This window comes from Toxorhynchites rutilus, chromosome 2, assembly GCF_029784135.1.
Source record: "Toxorhynchites rutilus septentrionalis strain SRP chromosome 2, ASM2978413v1, whole genome shotgun sequence".
Classification (NCBI taxonomy): Eukaryota; Metazoa; Arthropoda; class Insecta; order Diptera; family Culicidae; genus Toxorhynchites; species Toxorhynchites rutilus.
This window is the reverse complement of record NC_073745.1, coordinates 38,793,490-38,807,738: the sequence shown is the minus strand read 5'-3', so window position 1 is coordinate 38,807,738 and position 14,249 is coordinate 38,793,490. Positions and strand designations below refer to the sequence as shown.

General features: G+C 41.5%; 2 protein-coding genes across 6 annotated transcripts in view; one reads left to right on the top strand and one right to left on the bottom strand.

The window, feature by feature from the left end:
* The window catches only part of LOC129771940 (tyrosine kinase receptor Cad96Ca), a 57,308-nt gene extending 48,057 nt beyond the window's left edge, over positions 1 to 9,251 (top strand). The window contains exon 7 of the mRNA XM_055776090.1: positions 8,588 to 9,251. Coding sequence (XP_055632065.1) covers positions 8,588 to 9,094 — 507 coding nt within the window. The 3' untranslated portion in view covers positions 9,095 to 9,251. The remainder of the gene's footprint in view (positions 1 to 8,587) is intronic.
* Positions 9,252 to 9,291: 40 nt separating this feature from the next.
* The window catches only part of LOC129771939 (phosphatidylinositol phosphatase PTPRQ), a 62,629-nt gene continuing 57,671 nt past the window's right edge, over positions 9,292 to 14,249 (bottom strand). For all 5 annotated transcript variants that reach the window (XM_055776086.1, XM_055776085.1, XM_055776087.1 and 2 more), the window contains exons 11-13: positions 9,941 to 10,089; positions 9,682 to 9,878; positions 9,292 to 9,617 (exon numbers count right to left, since the gene is read on the bottom strand). In XM_055776086.1, coding sequence (XP_055632061.1) covers positions 9,442 to 9,617; positions 9,682 to 9,878; positions 9,941 to 10,089 — 522 coding nt within the window. In that variant the 3' untranslated portion in view covers positions 9,292 to 9,441. The remainder of the gene's footprint in view (positions 9,618 to 9,681; positions 9,879 to 9,940; positions 10,090 to 14,249) is intronic.

Below are 14,249 nucleotides of genomic sequence, written 5' to 3'. Positions count from 1 at the left end.
TTTCAAACCGTAAACCCGTGTGGTTGTACGGCATCGGCATCGTGGACGTAACAAAGGAGAACAAGTTAACGGAAAGGCAAAGTCTCACTCGAACTGTGCAGGTCTCCAGTTCCCTGTTGGTCGCATTCACTGATTGCTCCGCAAGGGTAACTAGGCCGAACGGATTGGTGCCGGAGCACCAGTATACCTAACAGCGATTATAGTGTTTCGGCCGTCGGAGTGCTCGAGTTGGCTTGCAAAGCTGCTCACGACAATCAGAAAACCCGCATCAAGAACAGAGCAGCTTCGGTTCGGCGCTCATCAAGGCAACAATTAGTTTCAGTGAGTGCCAAAGTGTTTCTCCGACACGTCGTATTAAATGTAATTTACTGAACAACATGTCACAAAGCTGGATGGGAAGAAATTTTCCAACTGTGAAAGCTGTGGCGAGTGGCAAACGCAATAGCTAAACATGAAGGTTTAACCGAACAAGATGGGAATATCGAGTGATAACAAAAACACAACACCAAAGGTTCTTTTCAGAACCATCAACATATTCATAAAGAGTAAACAGTAAACTAATCCATATTTCAGGTAGATAGGTAGGTATTCACGTAGGGGAAGAAAATAAAACAATATATTTAAAATATATATTTAACAGAAGCTGTCCCCTTTGTATAGTCGTACGTCACTCCGGTTATGTCCCCGACATTACCCACCCGTCTTTTTTTCTCAGTGTGTATTTTTTTCACGTTTTAACATCAATACTCTATAACTGTTTCTAAGACACTATTTCGGTACGACTCATAGTTTTTGATAAAGATTTCTCTTACTAAAATCGATACGTCCTTTTCAAAAGTTACAATTGAGTCAAAAAGTCCCAATTGCTGTGGAAAACTCATATTTCCTCCATCCCAAATGGAATACAAACTTTCATTCGAATCAAAAACACTCATGTTTTGTCACTTGCCGATTTCATTTGTAATTGCTTATGTGCAACAAAATTAAAACTCGTTGCCCACTGTCACCGTTACCCCCGCTACGCTCCTGCCGCTGCTCCTGACACTTTTGCCGCTAAATGCTAGAACGGTGGCCATAGCACATCAGCTGTGCTTAGCGGTTAGAAAATGAATTATGTTTTTAAAATGCAACATTCATTTCATTCGACTGGCGGTAGAATCACAAAGGAAGTGGCTTACAATATAATTCTTTGCTTATATCCAAATTATATTCCGCTGTTACTTTGGTTGCTCCTTTTGGTCGGAACCATTTGAGGAAAACAATTTGTACCAATCAAAACGAGGCACAGAGTGCGTTTGGACAAGGCTAACATTTTACAATTATCCATTTTTTTATCTCAAGAAAGGCGAAATTGTGATAGATGCGTAGGAATATTTCCTATCAATTGATGTAAACATCTTGGCGATCTACTTAGAAATGCTCGAGTTATGAGCGTTCGAAATTCGCCTAGATTTTCATTTTACCCTCTATATCTTCCGGTTAGACGTAGTCCTACGTCAAAAAAAGGATTGAGATGTGTTGAAGAACTGTACGTGTTCAGAAGTCGTTTGGAAAGTGCGTATCCATCAGGATAACAAGTGTTTCCTGGGAATCAATTGTAAATTGTCCGTTTCCTTTTTTCAGACTACCAAGTCCACTGGTATGATCCTTTTAGATGGCTTAATCAAGTACAACATGTAATGGTACAACAGCTGAACTTTCTACCAGTTCACAGATGAACTTCCAATCCATTCTGTTAGATTTACGTATTTTTTTGTTATACTCTGTTAGACAGTTTTTGTAATCTGTCCAATCAGAAGTAATTTTTGCTTTGTTGAAGAGTTTTCTAGACAGTTTTTTCTAAATTTTTCAGGTTTTTTGTTCCTCCAATTTGCATCCTTTCTTGAGTTTTCCGCTACAGTGAATAGTTTTCTTCATAGATTATATTGGTTTCAAATTCTGAAGAAACTGGAACTTTCAAGCTGTTCGTTCAGTGGAAGAAATACTTCCCACTGATATCGAAATTTACTACTGAAGTATCGAATGATAACTACTTCCATTAGTTTTTCTTGGATCTCTGAATTGTCCAATCAAAAAATCACCAGAATTATAATTAATCATTATATGTTTATTATCAGATAGAGATTCTTCAATGGAAATATGTCAATAAAAGGATCATCCATTAGTGATTTGACAGTTATGTATCTACGTGTAAACGTACCCTTGAAACATTCTAATGATCTGCCATTGCCAAAACGTTAGTCAAAATTAACGTTTTCATCATGGTGAAGTACACGAACGAGTAACGCCTAATAATTATCAGAAATTATCACCAAAATTCGGAGTCGGTAGTTACAACTCGAAAATTATGATTTTCATTACACTATCATCTTCAGCGAGGTGGATCATTTCTGGATAAATTGCTTTGCCAGCGATGTTGACAACGGGTTTCCCTCGGGTCATTAGAACCTCCAATTGTATTGCCTCGATGTCTTTTTTGATGAATTCTGTAATGGATACACACCTAATGTTATCCCGGGTAAGAATTGCTGCTCTTGGTGCAGTTTATGTGCTATCATAGAGAAGATTGCATTTTTCGTGTATGAATTCCCCGAATCCTAAAATTATTGAACTAAGGCTCATTAATGAGAACCACATCCAGAGTTTCGTGAGTGAACCTTCTGCCTAGGACACTGCTTCCTCCCTTGGCGTGAAGAAGGTTCACTTGAAGAAACTTTATTTTATCCAGATTCTATCCAAACAAAATTGTCTTCATTCTCTAGGGAGAGGCTGCGAAAATCTTGTTAAGATTGTTAATACGAATCCCACGAGGTGCGCTGTATAGAAGGTCAACTACATCAGTGACCCACTTGATACAGTAGGGGCACATAGTACTGTGGAGGACATCCTTGTACTCCACAGACTCCGTTAGTGGCAAAATATTTAATATAAAAAAATTACGAAATGTAATGGTAAAATGGTAAGTGGAGACCCAGGCGGCTCAGCGGCGGGTTGCCTCAAGCATAATCCGAACTTTTCGAGTTGGGACGTGGCCAAGAAAATCAATTCTTCCGTATGGTTCGTCCAGCAGACAATGAAGCGGGCAGAACTTCATGTCTTCAAGGTAAGAAAGCGCCTCACCGAACCGATAAACAGAATACGGTGGCCAAATCGCGCGCCAGAAAGCTGTACCGCAAGTGGTTGGTGCAGCCGAAATACATCGTAATGGACGACGAGACGTACATCAATGCGGACGCCAAGCAAATCCCCGACATGGAGTTTTTCGTCGACAAGTCCCGCCTGCAGGTTTCGAAGAAGTTTCGGAAGAAAAATGTCGACACACTTGCCAAGAAGTGCTTGGTATGGCTCGGTTGCTCGACGACGGACCAGATTCTTACACTGCGACAGATCCTCCTAAAGTGTCGTGAGTTTCAGGTCCCTACGCACCACATCTTCGTTGACTTCAAGGCCGCGTATGATACCATGGACGAACACGGCTTTCCTCGAATGCTAACAATACTAATTCAGGCAACGATGAACGGTGTGCGGGGCAGTGTGCGGATCTCAGGTGATCTGTCGGAATCATTTGAGACTCACAGGGGACTTCGACAAGGCGATGGACTCTTCTGTCTGTTCTTCAACGTGGCGAACCTAGGAAGATGTTATGCGGAGAGCGGACTTCAACATGCGGGGCATGATTTTCAACATTTATAGTCAATTAATCTGCTTCGCCGACGACGTGAACACAATCGGAAGATCACATGCGACGTTAACCGACTTGTATATCCGACTGAAACACGAAGCAGGGCTGATTGGGCTTGGAATAAATGCGCCAAGGCTGGATGAGTGCAATGGGCAGGGCATGTTGCAAGATTTCCGGACAGCACTCCGCAAATATGATGTTCGCATCGAATCCGGTAGTGACAAGAAGGAGAGGAACCCAACGAGCGAGGTGGTTGGACCAGGTGAAGCAGGACTTGGCAAGAATCGGTGCATCCTGGAGTTGGAGAACTGCAGCTGTGGATCGGGTTTATTGGCGAAAAGTTGTGAATCAGGTCTCATCTCTCAATGAGATGTTCAATCATTGTAAACAAATAAATAAATAAACTTGGTGTGGCAGGCGATCTGTGCGTGCGGCAAATTCAGCAAATCGTACGTAACGATTGGTACCATCAACGGCCAAACATATAAAGAAGAATGGCACTCTGTTTTGGCCAGATCTGCCATCCTTCCATTATGCGGAACCGGAGTGGAATGAAGCCATCGATGTTGTTTTTGTGCCGAAGGAGGCAAATCCGCCAAACTCGGCGAATTCTGGGTAATTATGATGGGCAGGATTTGATGGGTGGCAGTATGTTCAAGATGCCGTCATTTAGTCTAGGAGAGGAGGTTGAATATTCTCTCTTGCTCTTCTTTCTTGCAACAATTCGGCTCCAGGAACGGATAGAATTGAGTTCAACTTGTTGAAAAACCTCCCTGATGTGGCGAAACATCGCTTGTTGAATTTATTCAATCGGTTTCTGGAGCATAATATTGTTCCAGATGATTGGAGACAAGTACAAGTTATAGCTATTAAAAAACCCGGAAAACCCGCGTCCGACTTCAATTCGTACCGCCCAATAGCAATGATGTCTTGTATCCGGAAATTGTTTCGCCTTGTTTCGCCTTGATCGATGGGTTGAAACGAATGGCCTCCTCTCAGATACACAATATGGGTTCCGCAGGGGCAAGGGGACGAATGATTGTCTTGCGTTGCTTTCTTCAGAAATTCAAATGGCTTACGCCGAAGAAAAACAAATGGCTTCAGTATTCTTGGACATAAAGGGGGCCTTTGATTCAGTTTCAATAGAGGTTTTGTCAGACAAATTACAATCTCGGGGTCTGCCGCCTCTATTGAATAATATGTTATATAACTTGCTTTGTGAGAAACATTTGAACTTTTCTCACGGAGATTCGGCTGTAAGTCGGTTCTCTTACATGGGCCTCCCCCAGGGCTCATGTTTAAGCCCCCTTTTGTACAACTCTTATGTAAGCGATATTGACAATTGCCTTACACAAAATTGCAACCTAACTTGCAGATGATGGAGTGGTGTCTGTCGTAGGATCAAACGAAACCGACCTGCTAGAACCCTTACAAGATACTTTGAACAATTTTTCAACCTGGGCCATTGTACTAGGGATTGAGGAGGAAACAGAGATGGTGGTTTTTTCTAGGAAGCATAGACCAGCAAAACCAAAGCTTCAACTTTTGGGTAAACCGATATCTTAGGGTATGGTTCGACTCCAAATGTACTTGGGGGCCCATATTAGGTATCTGAGTAAAAAATGCCAACAAAGAATAAACTTTCTCCGTACAATTACCGGCACCTGGTGGGGAGCCCACCCCGAAGATCTTATAATATTGTGACGAGCAACTATTCTCACAGTGATGGAGTATAGCAGTTTCTGTTTTCAATCAGCCGCCAAAACACACCTTATTAAACTCGAACGAATTCAGTATCTTTGTCTCCGTATTGCGTTGGGATGTGTGCCCTCAACGCATACCATGAGTCTCGAGGTTTTGGCAGGCGTACTCCCACTAAAAGATCGCTTCAATTTATTATTCGGTTCCTCATCCGGTGTGAGGTTATGGACCCATTGGTGATCGGAAATTTTGAGCAGCTGATCGGGCTAAATTTTCATTCAGGATTCATGACTTCATATCATGAATTCATCTCCATGCAGGTTGATCCTTCTTCGTATATTTCCAACCGTGTTTGTTTTCTTGGCTACATCAATTCCTCTGTACATTTTGATCTGCTCATGAAGGAAAAAATCCATGGAATTCCAGATTATCATCGATCGGGGATCGTTCCTACGATCTTCAATGCAAAGTATGGGCGTATCAATTGTGATAATATGTACTTTACTGATGGGTCTTCTATGAATGAGTCCACAGGATTTGGTCGTTGAACACGTTGAACAATTTTCAGCACCTCCCACAGTCTTCAGGGCTTCCTTGCTCAGTGTATATTGCTGAATTGGCAGCAATCCATTGGGCGCTGGACAGCGTCGCCTCACGACCTGTTGAATACTATTACATTATAACGGATAGTCTTAGGTCTGTCGAAGCTATCCGTTCAGTGTGGCCGGAAAAGCAATCGCCGTACTTCCTTGAGAGAATACGAGAAATTTTGAATGCTTTAACCAGACGCTGTTATGTCATTACCTTTATCTGGGTCCCTTCACATTGCTCCATTCCGGGTAATGAGAGGGCTGACTCATTAGCAAAAGTGGGTGCGATTGAAGGCGACATTTATCAGCGTCAAATCGCCTTCAATGAACAACGAAGACGAATTGGGCCGGTGGCTTCACTCGATTATCCCTAAGGTTAGCCTCAAACCATGGTTCAACAATCTGGACTTGAATCGGGACTTTATTCGCACCTTCTCCCGACTCATGTCCAATCACTGTTCGTTAGACGCGCTACTCTTTCGTTTAAATCTTGTCGATAGCAACATCTGTGCTTGCGGCCAAGGTTACCACGACATCGAACACATTGTTTGGTCGTGCGAGGAGTATCTTGTTGCCAGATCGAATTTAGAAAACTCTCTTCGGGCTAGAGGAAGGCCGGTGAGAGATGTGTTGGCTAAGTTATACCTTGATTACATGTCCCAAATATATGTCTTCCTAAAAGTTATCGATCTTCGTGTCTAATTGTTCTTATATCCTTATATTCTCCTTTTCCTTTTCCTTCGCGAGAAATCAAATCACTTCTTACTAACAATAGAATAAGGTGAAATGTAAATACATATTAAATATAAGATAGGATAGAATCAATTGTGAAGAATGTGAGTGTGAACATTGTCAACATATCCTTATATCCCTTCCTTTTCCTGAAGAAAATATGTCATCCTTCTAAACTCGAGCAGACCGCGAGTAATCGGTTCTCTACATCACTAACATTAGAATTAAGGAAAAATGTTTACATACAGGGTTCTCCATTTCGGGCTTCCGAAAGTATACAGCCCTGCGCTGACAACCGTTTGACATAGCTGTCAACCAAAGCGTCATATCGTTGGTAGAATGTCTGCCATTTTACAATATGGATCGTTTTAGCATTGCACAACATGTTAATTTTGTTAAATTATACTATAAAAATAATGAAAAACCGGCAAATGTTTTTCGAGCATTACGGACGGATTTTGGTCGTCATGGACGGCCTACAGAGCACACAATCGCTAATGTAGTGCGTGAATTTGAACAAACTGGATCCGTAGCGGATATTGTGAAACCTGTGCATCATCGTAATGTGCGTTCGGCCGAAAATATTGCTGCTGTTGCTGCCAGTGTGGAGGATGACCCGAATGTTTCGATTCCACGGCGCGCTTAGCGACTGGGCTTGTCAAACACATCATTGTGGCGAATTTTGCATTTGGACTTGCACCTACATCCATATAAAATCCAACTGGTACAAAAATTAGAGCGTGGTGACCATGGAATGCGTCGGGCATATGTCGATTGGGTGATCGAATAACAGCAGCAAAATGCTGAATTTTCGCATCAAATATTCTTCAGCGATGAGGCACATTTCGAGCTCGGTGGCTATGTGAACACCCAAAATTTCCGTATATGGGGCTCAGAAACTCCACACGTGATTGTTGAGAGGCCATTGCATCCGTCAAAAGTCACTGTTTGGTGCGCATTATGGTCTGGTGGAGTCATCGGGCCGTATTTCTTTGAAAATGAGGACGGCGAGACGGTAACTGTGAATGGTGAGCGCTATGGCCGCATGTTAACCGATTTTTTTTTGCCACAAATTGAAGATATGGATACGGATGACATGTGGTTTCAGCATGACGGCGCCACGTGTCACACAACACGACCGAACATGGCCATATTGCGAACGAAATTTGAGGGACGCATAATTTCGCGTTTTGGTGATGCCAATTGGCCGTCCAGATCATGCGATTTGAACCCGCAAGACTTTTTTTGTGGGGTTATGCGAAAGACCGTGTCTATTCCAACTCTCCGCAAACTCTTGAACATTTGAAAGACAACATTCGTGAAGTTATGACCGAGATACCGCCCCATATGTGCCGAAAAGTCATCGAAAATTACCTGTTCCGGATCAAGGTGTGCGAGGAAGCTCTAGGTGGACATTTGAATGATGTTGTATCTCACACATAATGGCATAAACCAAACTTTAATTTGAAATAAAAGTTTCATCGAAATTCGAATTCTAAGTGTGTTTTATTTCAATTTACTTTCGGAATTTAAAGTTGGAAAACCCTGTACATTGTAACAATACAGTGAGGAGTTTGGCTCCTTTAAACTTATGTAACTGAGCCTGTAAAAATAAACGATTATAAATATATATATATATATATATATATATATATATATATATATATATATATATATATATATATATATATATATATATATATATATATATATATATATATATATATATATATATATATATATGTTTTCTTATCCCCTGACAGTTTCAAAAACATCCGACTTAAAATGAATTTTTGGTGATCATTTTTGTCTGTTGCATTTTTATCGAGTACGGTCTTTATGCGCAATCCATTTCAGATAAAAGTAATTCGTTTCATTATAGATAATCCATCGAGACCTCGCGGCACGTAACATTCTCATAACGGACGACCACACCTGCAAAGTGGCCGATTTCGGATTCGCCCGAGACATCGTCACCTCCAAGGTGTACGAGCGCAAGAGTGAGGGTCGCCTGCCGATTCGGTGGATGGCCACCGAGTCTCTGTACGATAATATCTTCACCGTCAAGTCGGACATCTGGAGCTTCGGCATTTTGATGTGGGAGATCGTGACGCTCGGTTCGACGCCCTATCCCGGCATTGCTGCAGCGGACGTTATGCGCAAGGTTCGCGATGGCTACCGGTTGGAGAAACCGGAGCACTGTCGCCGAGAGCTGTACAATATTATGTTCTACTGCTGGGCCAAAGATCCAAACGAACGACCCGACTTCCCCGAAGTCGTCGAGATGCTCGATCGGCTGCTGCAGACCGAGACCGACTACATAGAGTTGGAACGGTTCCCCGATCACAACTACTACAACATGCTCAACATGAGCGGTGAAAAACTTTGAAACGGCGGAAGTAACATCGAGATTATATGGGTGTAAAAGTGTAAATAGTCTTAAAATTGTGATAAGTTTTCATGATGACCTGAAAGCGTGTATAATAGTGCGTGTGGCTAAGCCGAAAAGCTCGTTTCGATGTGTACATAGTTATTAAATAAACATGATTTTCGAATAAAACATTTCACCGATTTTATTTTGCTAGTCACGAAATATATTTATCCATAAAACAACAATAGATACTGTTAGATTCCTGTCAAAACTTACAACAAATAGTAGTCTTCTATAATCACTTTTTAGGAACTACACCGTTCTAGTTCCGATGGCACGTCGTAATCTGTTGTAGTAACTATCAATCAAAAGGTTTCAATGTCATCCGGTGTGTAGCTCTTCACATTGGATATACCACTATGTACGTATTTTGGAAATTTGATGTTGACCAGTGGTTTCCGACGACCACTCCCGCTTCCGGTCGTAGTGCGATCATTCAAACTGTTCATCCCTAAGATCTCATCGCTGCTGTTCTTTGACTCTACAATGAGATGCGCATCATTCGTACTCGATCGAACAATATTTCTTACATACGAAAAACTTACTTTTCCTATTGCTTCCGGTCGTATACTCGAGGCAACTTTGGTACAGAAACGCGTACTGCTCGAACGTTTGAACCATCTTGACCCGTTGCCTCCGCAACTGTTTCACGATGTCGTAGATGTTGATTTTCTTCTCCTGCTGGATTCTCTGCAGAATGACATCCAGCGCGATGAAGGTACCGGTTCGACCCACTCCCGCGCTAGGGAAAGATAATTTTAGATTGAAACTTCTTGTCTGTCTACAAAAATGACGCTAGCATACCTGCAATGGACAACTACGGGCAGGGCGAGGTTCTTTCGCTCCGATCGTACAATTTTGATGAATTTAATCAAATCCGTTGGACTAGATGGGCAGCCGTGATCCGGCCAGACTAGGAAGTGATAGTGGAACACTGCTTTCGTGAGGTTACCCTGAAATTTAAAAATGTTCGATTAATTATTTGTGTAGTAACACAGTATGTCAATTATTATAAGTTTCAAATAAGGAGTACGTTAAACCTTACCAAACAGTCCTGGAGAATAAAGATATGTTCGAAGTCGCAGAATTGAAGGCATTTTTTAATAAGGATCCGTGTCAAATGCAAAAAGCGAGGAACTTGGTTTCCTTATGATTGGTTCCTCGTTAAATGTACGGAGATATAAAAACTTCCTTTTATATTTACTTTGATTACTTACCTTTTTTCTGGACGAACAATATCAACCATTTTACCCCAGAAAAAATAATCCATGCTTGGTGAACAAAACTATTGAAAAGCAAGCCGAGTCAACCGCCGACGCGCTGTCGGAAACGACGGTGTCTCGCACGCAAACCTGTGTTCCACTGATTGCTCGTTTGTTTGAAACACAGGATACGATCCCTTAGCAATGTCCGACCGAGCTTTAGCGAGCAACAGACGGCATATGTTTGCCTGGTGCATTACTTTATTTTGTTTTATTTTATTTTTTTAAATTTTATTTACACCGTCTTCGACTAGTCGTACAGACTGTAATTTGCTTATACATAGGTATAGACATTTTATCCTATTTCTAAAAGCGTTCATAGTCAAGTTTAAATCATACACATAACAAATAATATTGAATTGGCGGAGGCAAGAATCGACCGGGTTGTCGTAGCCGTAGTTTGTTCTGTGGTGTGGTACTGCAAAAAAAGACGAGTTCTGAAAACGTCTGGGAGGTACGTTGAGCGGGATCTGTGCAAGCAATTCAGGGCAGTCAATAGAACCTCCAAGCATATCGAAAATAAGTAACCGCATCGTAATTCGTCTGGCTGATAATGCCTCCAATCTTATGAGCTTGCATCTGTCAGGATATGGCGGTAGGTTGGTCACATCATTCCATGGAAGTAGTCTAAGAGCGAAACGCAAAAACTTTCTTTGCACCCGCTCGATCGACAAGATGTGGACAGCGTGGTAAGGGGACCAGATTGGCGCAGCGTACTCCAGCGTACTGCAAACTAGTGAACAGTATAGTACTTTCAGTGCATCGATATCTGTGAATTCAGCTGCGTGACGTCGAATAAAGCCCATAACGGAAAATGCTTTCGCGGTCGTAACGGCCACATGCTCACCGAACCTAGGCTTGGAATCAATAGTAACTCCAAGGTCGTTGATGCACTATACACGTTCCAACTCTGTCGATTCCATCCAGTAAAGATGCATAACAAGACTATTTCAACGGCCGAAAGAAATAATTTTGCACTTTTTGCCGTTGACACGCATTCCGTTGTCTCTACACCACACCAACTGAAGTAGCCAGAGCCCGATAAAAAGACTGGAAAACCCGGAAAAATGCGATCGGTAAGACGAATGAAACAACACGCTTGCGACTTAGTTCACAGTTAAATTCTATATAATTTAATGCATTGATATGAGACAATAGGTCGTATGAATAAAAAAAAGTATTTACTTATTCTGCCCGTTTCCAAGTAAAGTAAACTTTCCTAGTATTTACTTGAATCCGTATGAATAAAAGTTTACTTTACTAATTTCATTTTAACGCATGTTCAAATTCGAACATAGTTTTTACTTTGTCAAACATCTGTCAATTGATTGTTTAGGTTTCGTTTCAAAACGTTTTTTTGGACAAAGCGTGTATTCGCGATGAAAAAAAAAATAGTGTCGACGTCTGGTGGCGATCTTCAATTAGAGATCATAGTTTGGGTCCCTATCTCGTTAGCGTAATACCTATCAGATTAGAAGACAGGAAGCCAGTTTTCAAATGTTAAAATTTGAATGAAAATGTTCACATCATGTTATTTAACCACTTAAAAACACTTTTTTCCGACATTTATTTAACCCTTTGTTTTTACATTTCCAACATTATTACTGAAACTTTTCATTAGAATATAAAGTTGTCTTCTAAAACAATTTTCGTACAAGATTTTTTCACCACCTGCAAACAAAAGTGTTTTTCATTTAAACAGAATGCTAAATTGATACGGAAAGGTTATTTTCATTCATAATTACATTTTTAAAAACGTGTTCATTCCGCCTGAAAATCAATCAATTTTTTAATGCTCCCCTAAACTAGTAAACGAAGCTCAATGCCATCAATGCGGATCGTTAACTTATTTAATTTCAAGCGCAAGATAGCAGCATTAAACATGAATCGGATATGCCATCAAAACGAATGAAAGTGTTTTCAGATCCAAAGTATGCTCATGAGCATACTTGATAATTACGAAGTAAATACTTGATGAATGCTGTTTTATTCATACGAAATCAGCAAAACATCCATTTTCGAAAAGTAAATACTTTGTTGTTTCTTTTATTCATGCCAAACGCAGTAAAAACTTAATCTCACTGCTCGACTGCTCGAATGAAGTAAAGTAAAGGTGAATTTTGTGTTTATTCATACGGCCTAATAGCTGGTATATGGGATGCTGCGTGGTACAATTGTCCGACAGTTAGTCGAAAAGGGGACGTCCAGAGATGTCGCTCGAACATAAGCCGCCCACCAAAGTCCCGTCGGGAGTTTCAGATCGTAGCCTTCTTGGAACATATTCATCGTGATCCAACGTGTAACACGGCTCTGTTACGCCCTAGCTGCCCGCATGGACTCCTCTAGTCCTCTCAGGGTCGGCTCAATCACAGCCAGTAAGATTAACTCGGAAAGGGGGAACACACGTGGTTTATATTGTTCGACGGCTTTTATTCAATTAATCATATCGTCCCTATTTCCCTAGTTCGTTTACACTTTACTCACAGGTGTTTGGTGTAGTGTGTCTGAGCCCGCCGATGACTCCTCTGGTCGCTGCTGCGGTTCCTGTCCTGGACGTCGTTCTGGATTTGGGTCTGCCGCTTACCGGAATATCCGGTTCGGTTGACTTCAGGTTATGTGGATTCTGCTTTACGGGTTTATGGATTCTGCTTCACGAGTTTGTTGCGATTTCTATACCAGGATGTGTGTTCACTGGAGTATCCTACTATGTTCTGTCCGGGTAGTATCCGGGTTCAATCCGGGAGCTCACCATTTGTAGCGCTATTCGATGTTCGCGCAACTTCCAATAGATGGACGTTCTGTCCTTATAAATCCGTATAACAAAAACTTCTACTTTACAAGTTGAGGTTGAATAGAAACTCTTTTTGTGAGCGCGTCTGGTCTTGTTCCGGTGGATCAACCAAGTGCCCGAGTCAATCATGGCTCCGAGGAGCCCGCTGAGTCACATTCGGGTCGAGTCACCATGCATCTCGTACAGTCGTACCAACCGTTGCGAATATGTACGATTTGAGGAGCACAAAATGTGTATTGTGTTGTATGGGCTGTGTATAACACCTAAGTTTGTGTTGTATGTGATAGAAAAACAGCGCACATCGGTGCACCCCTTGTATGCTGTCAATTTTGTTCAAACAAAAGTGCACATAGTGCTAGCGTAGCATCCATTTTTTTTATTTTCAATTATTATAGCAAAAAGAACCTCGAACTGTGAAGTCGTTAAATAAATTATTTTTGTTACACTCCTGAAAGTCGTGTTTAGTTTTTACGATTTTAACAGGTTATGGGCCCAGCCCGTTTTGATGTTGCCTGTGTGTAAAATTGAACGTTGAACTAGTTCTGGAAAGAAACTCTAAATTCCGACGCGAAGTGCGGTCATTTTTTTTTATCTGTTCAAGAATTGTGCCGGAGTGAGAAGTGCAAAATGGCGGATGCAAAATTCGTGGTCGAAAAGTTCGGTGATACGAACTATGCCACGTGGAGATTCCGTATGGAACTAATTCTCATCAAGGAGGAGTTACATGAAATGATCATTTCGGAAAAGCCGGAACAAGTTAATGCTGATTGGCTGACTAAAGATGGAAAAGCTCGCGCAATTATTGGTCTCGCTTTGGAGAATAATCAACTCATCCATGTGATGAAAGCCACTACTGCTCGAGAGATGTGGATATCGCTGGAAAGTTTTCATCATCGGCGTTCGTTGGTCAATAAAATTCACGTATTGCGTAAACTGCTGCGGATGCAACTAGAAGAAGGTGGAAATATGTCTGAACATATCGCAGGTGTGATGGAATTATCGCAACGAATGGAGGCGATGGGTGAATCTCTTAATTGCTTCTGGTTGGTAGCCATTTTGC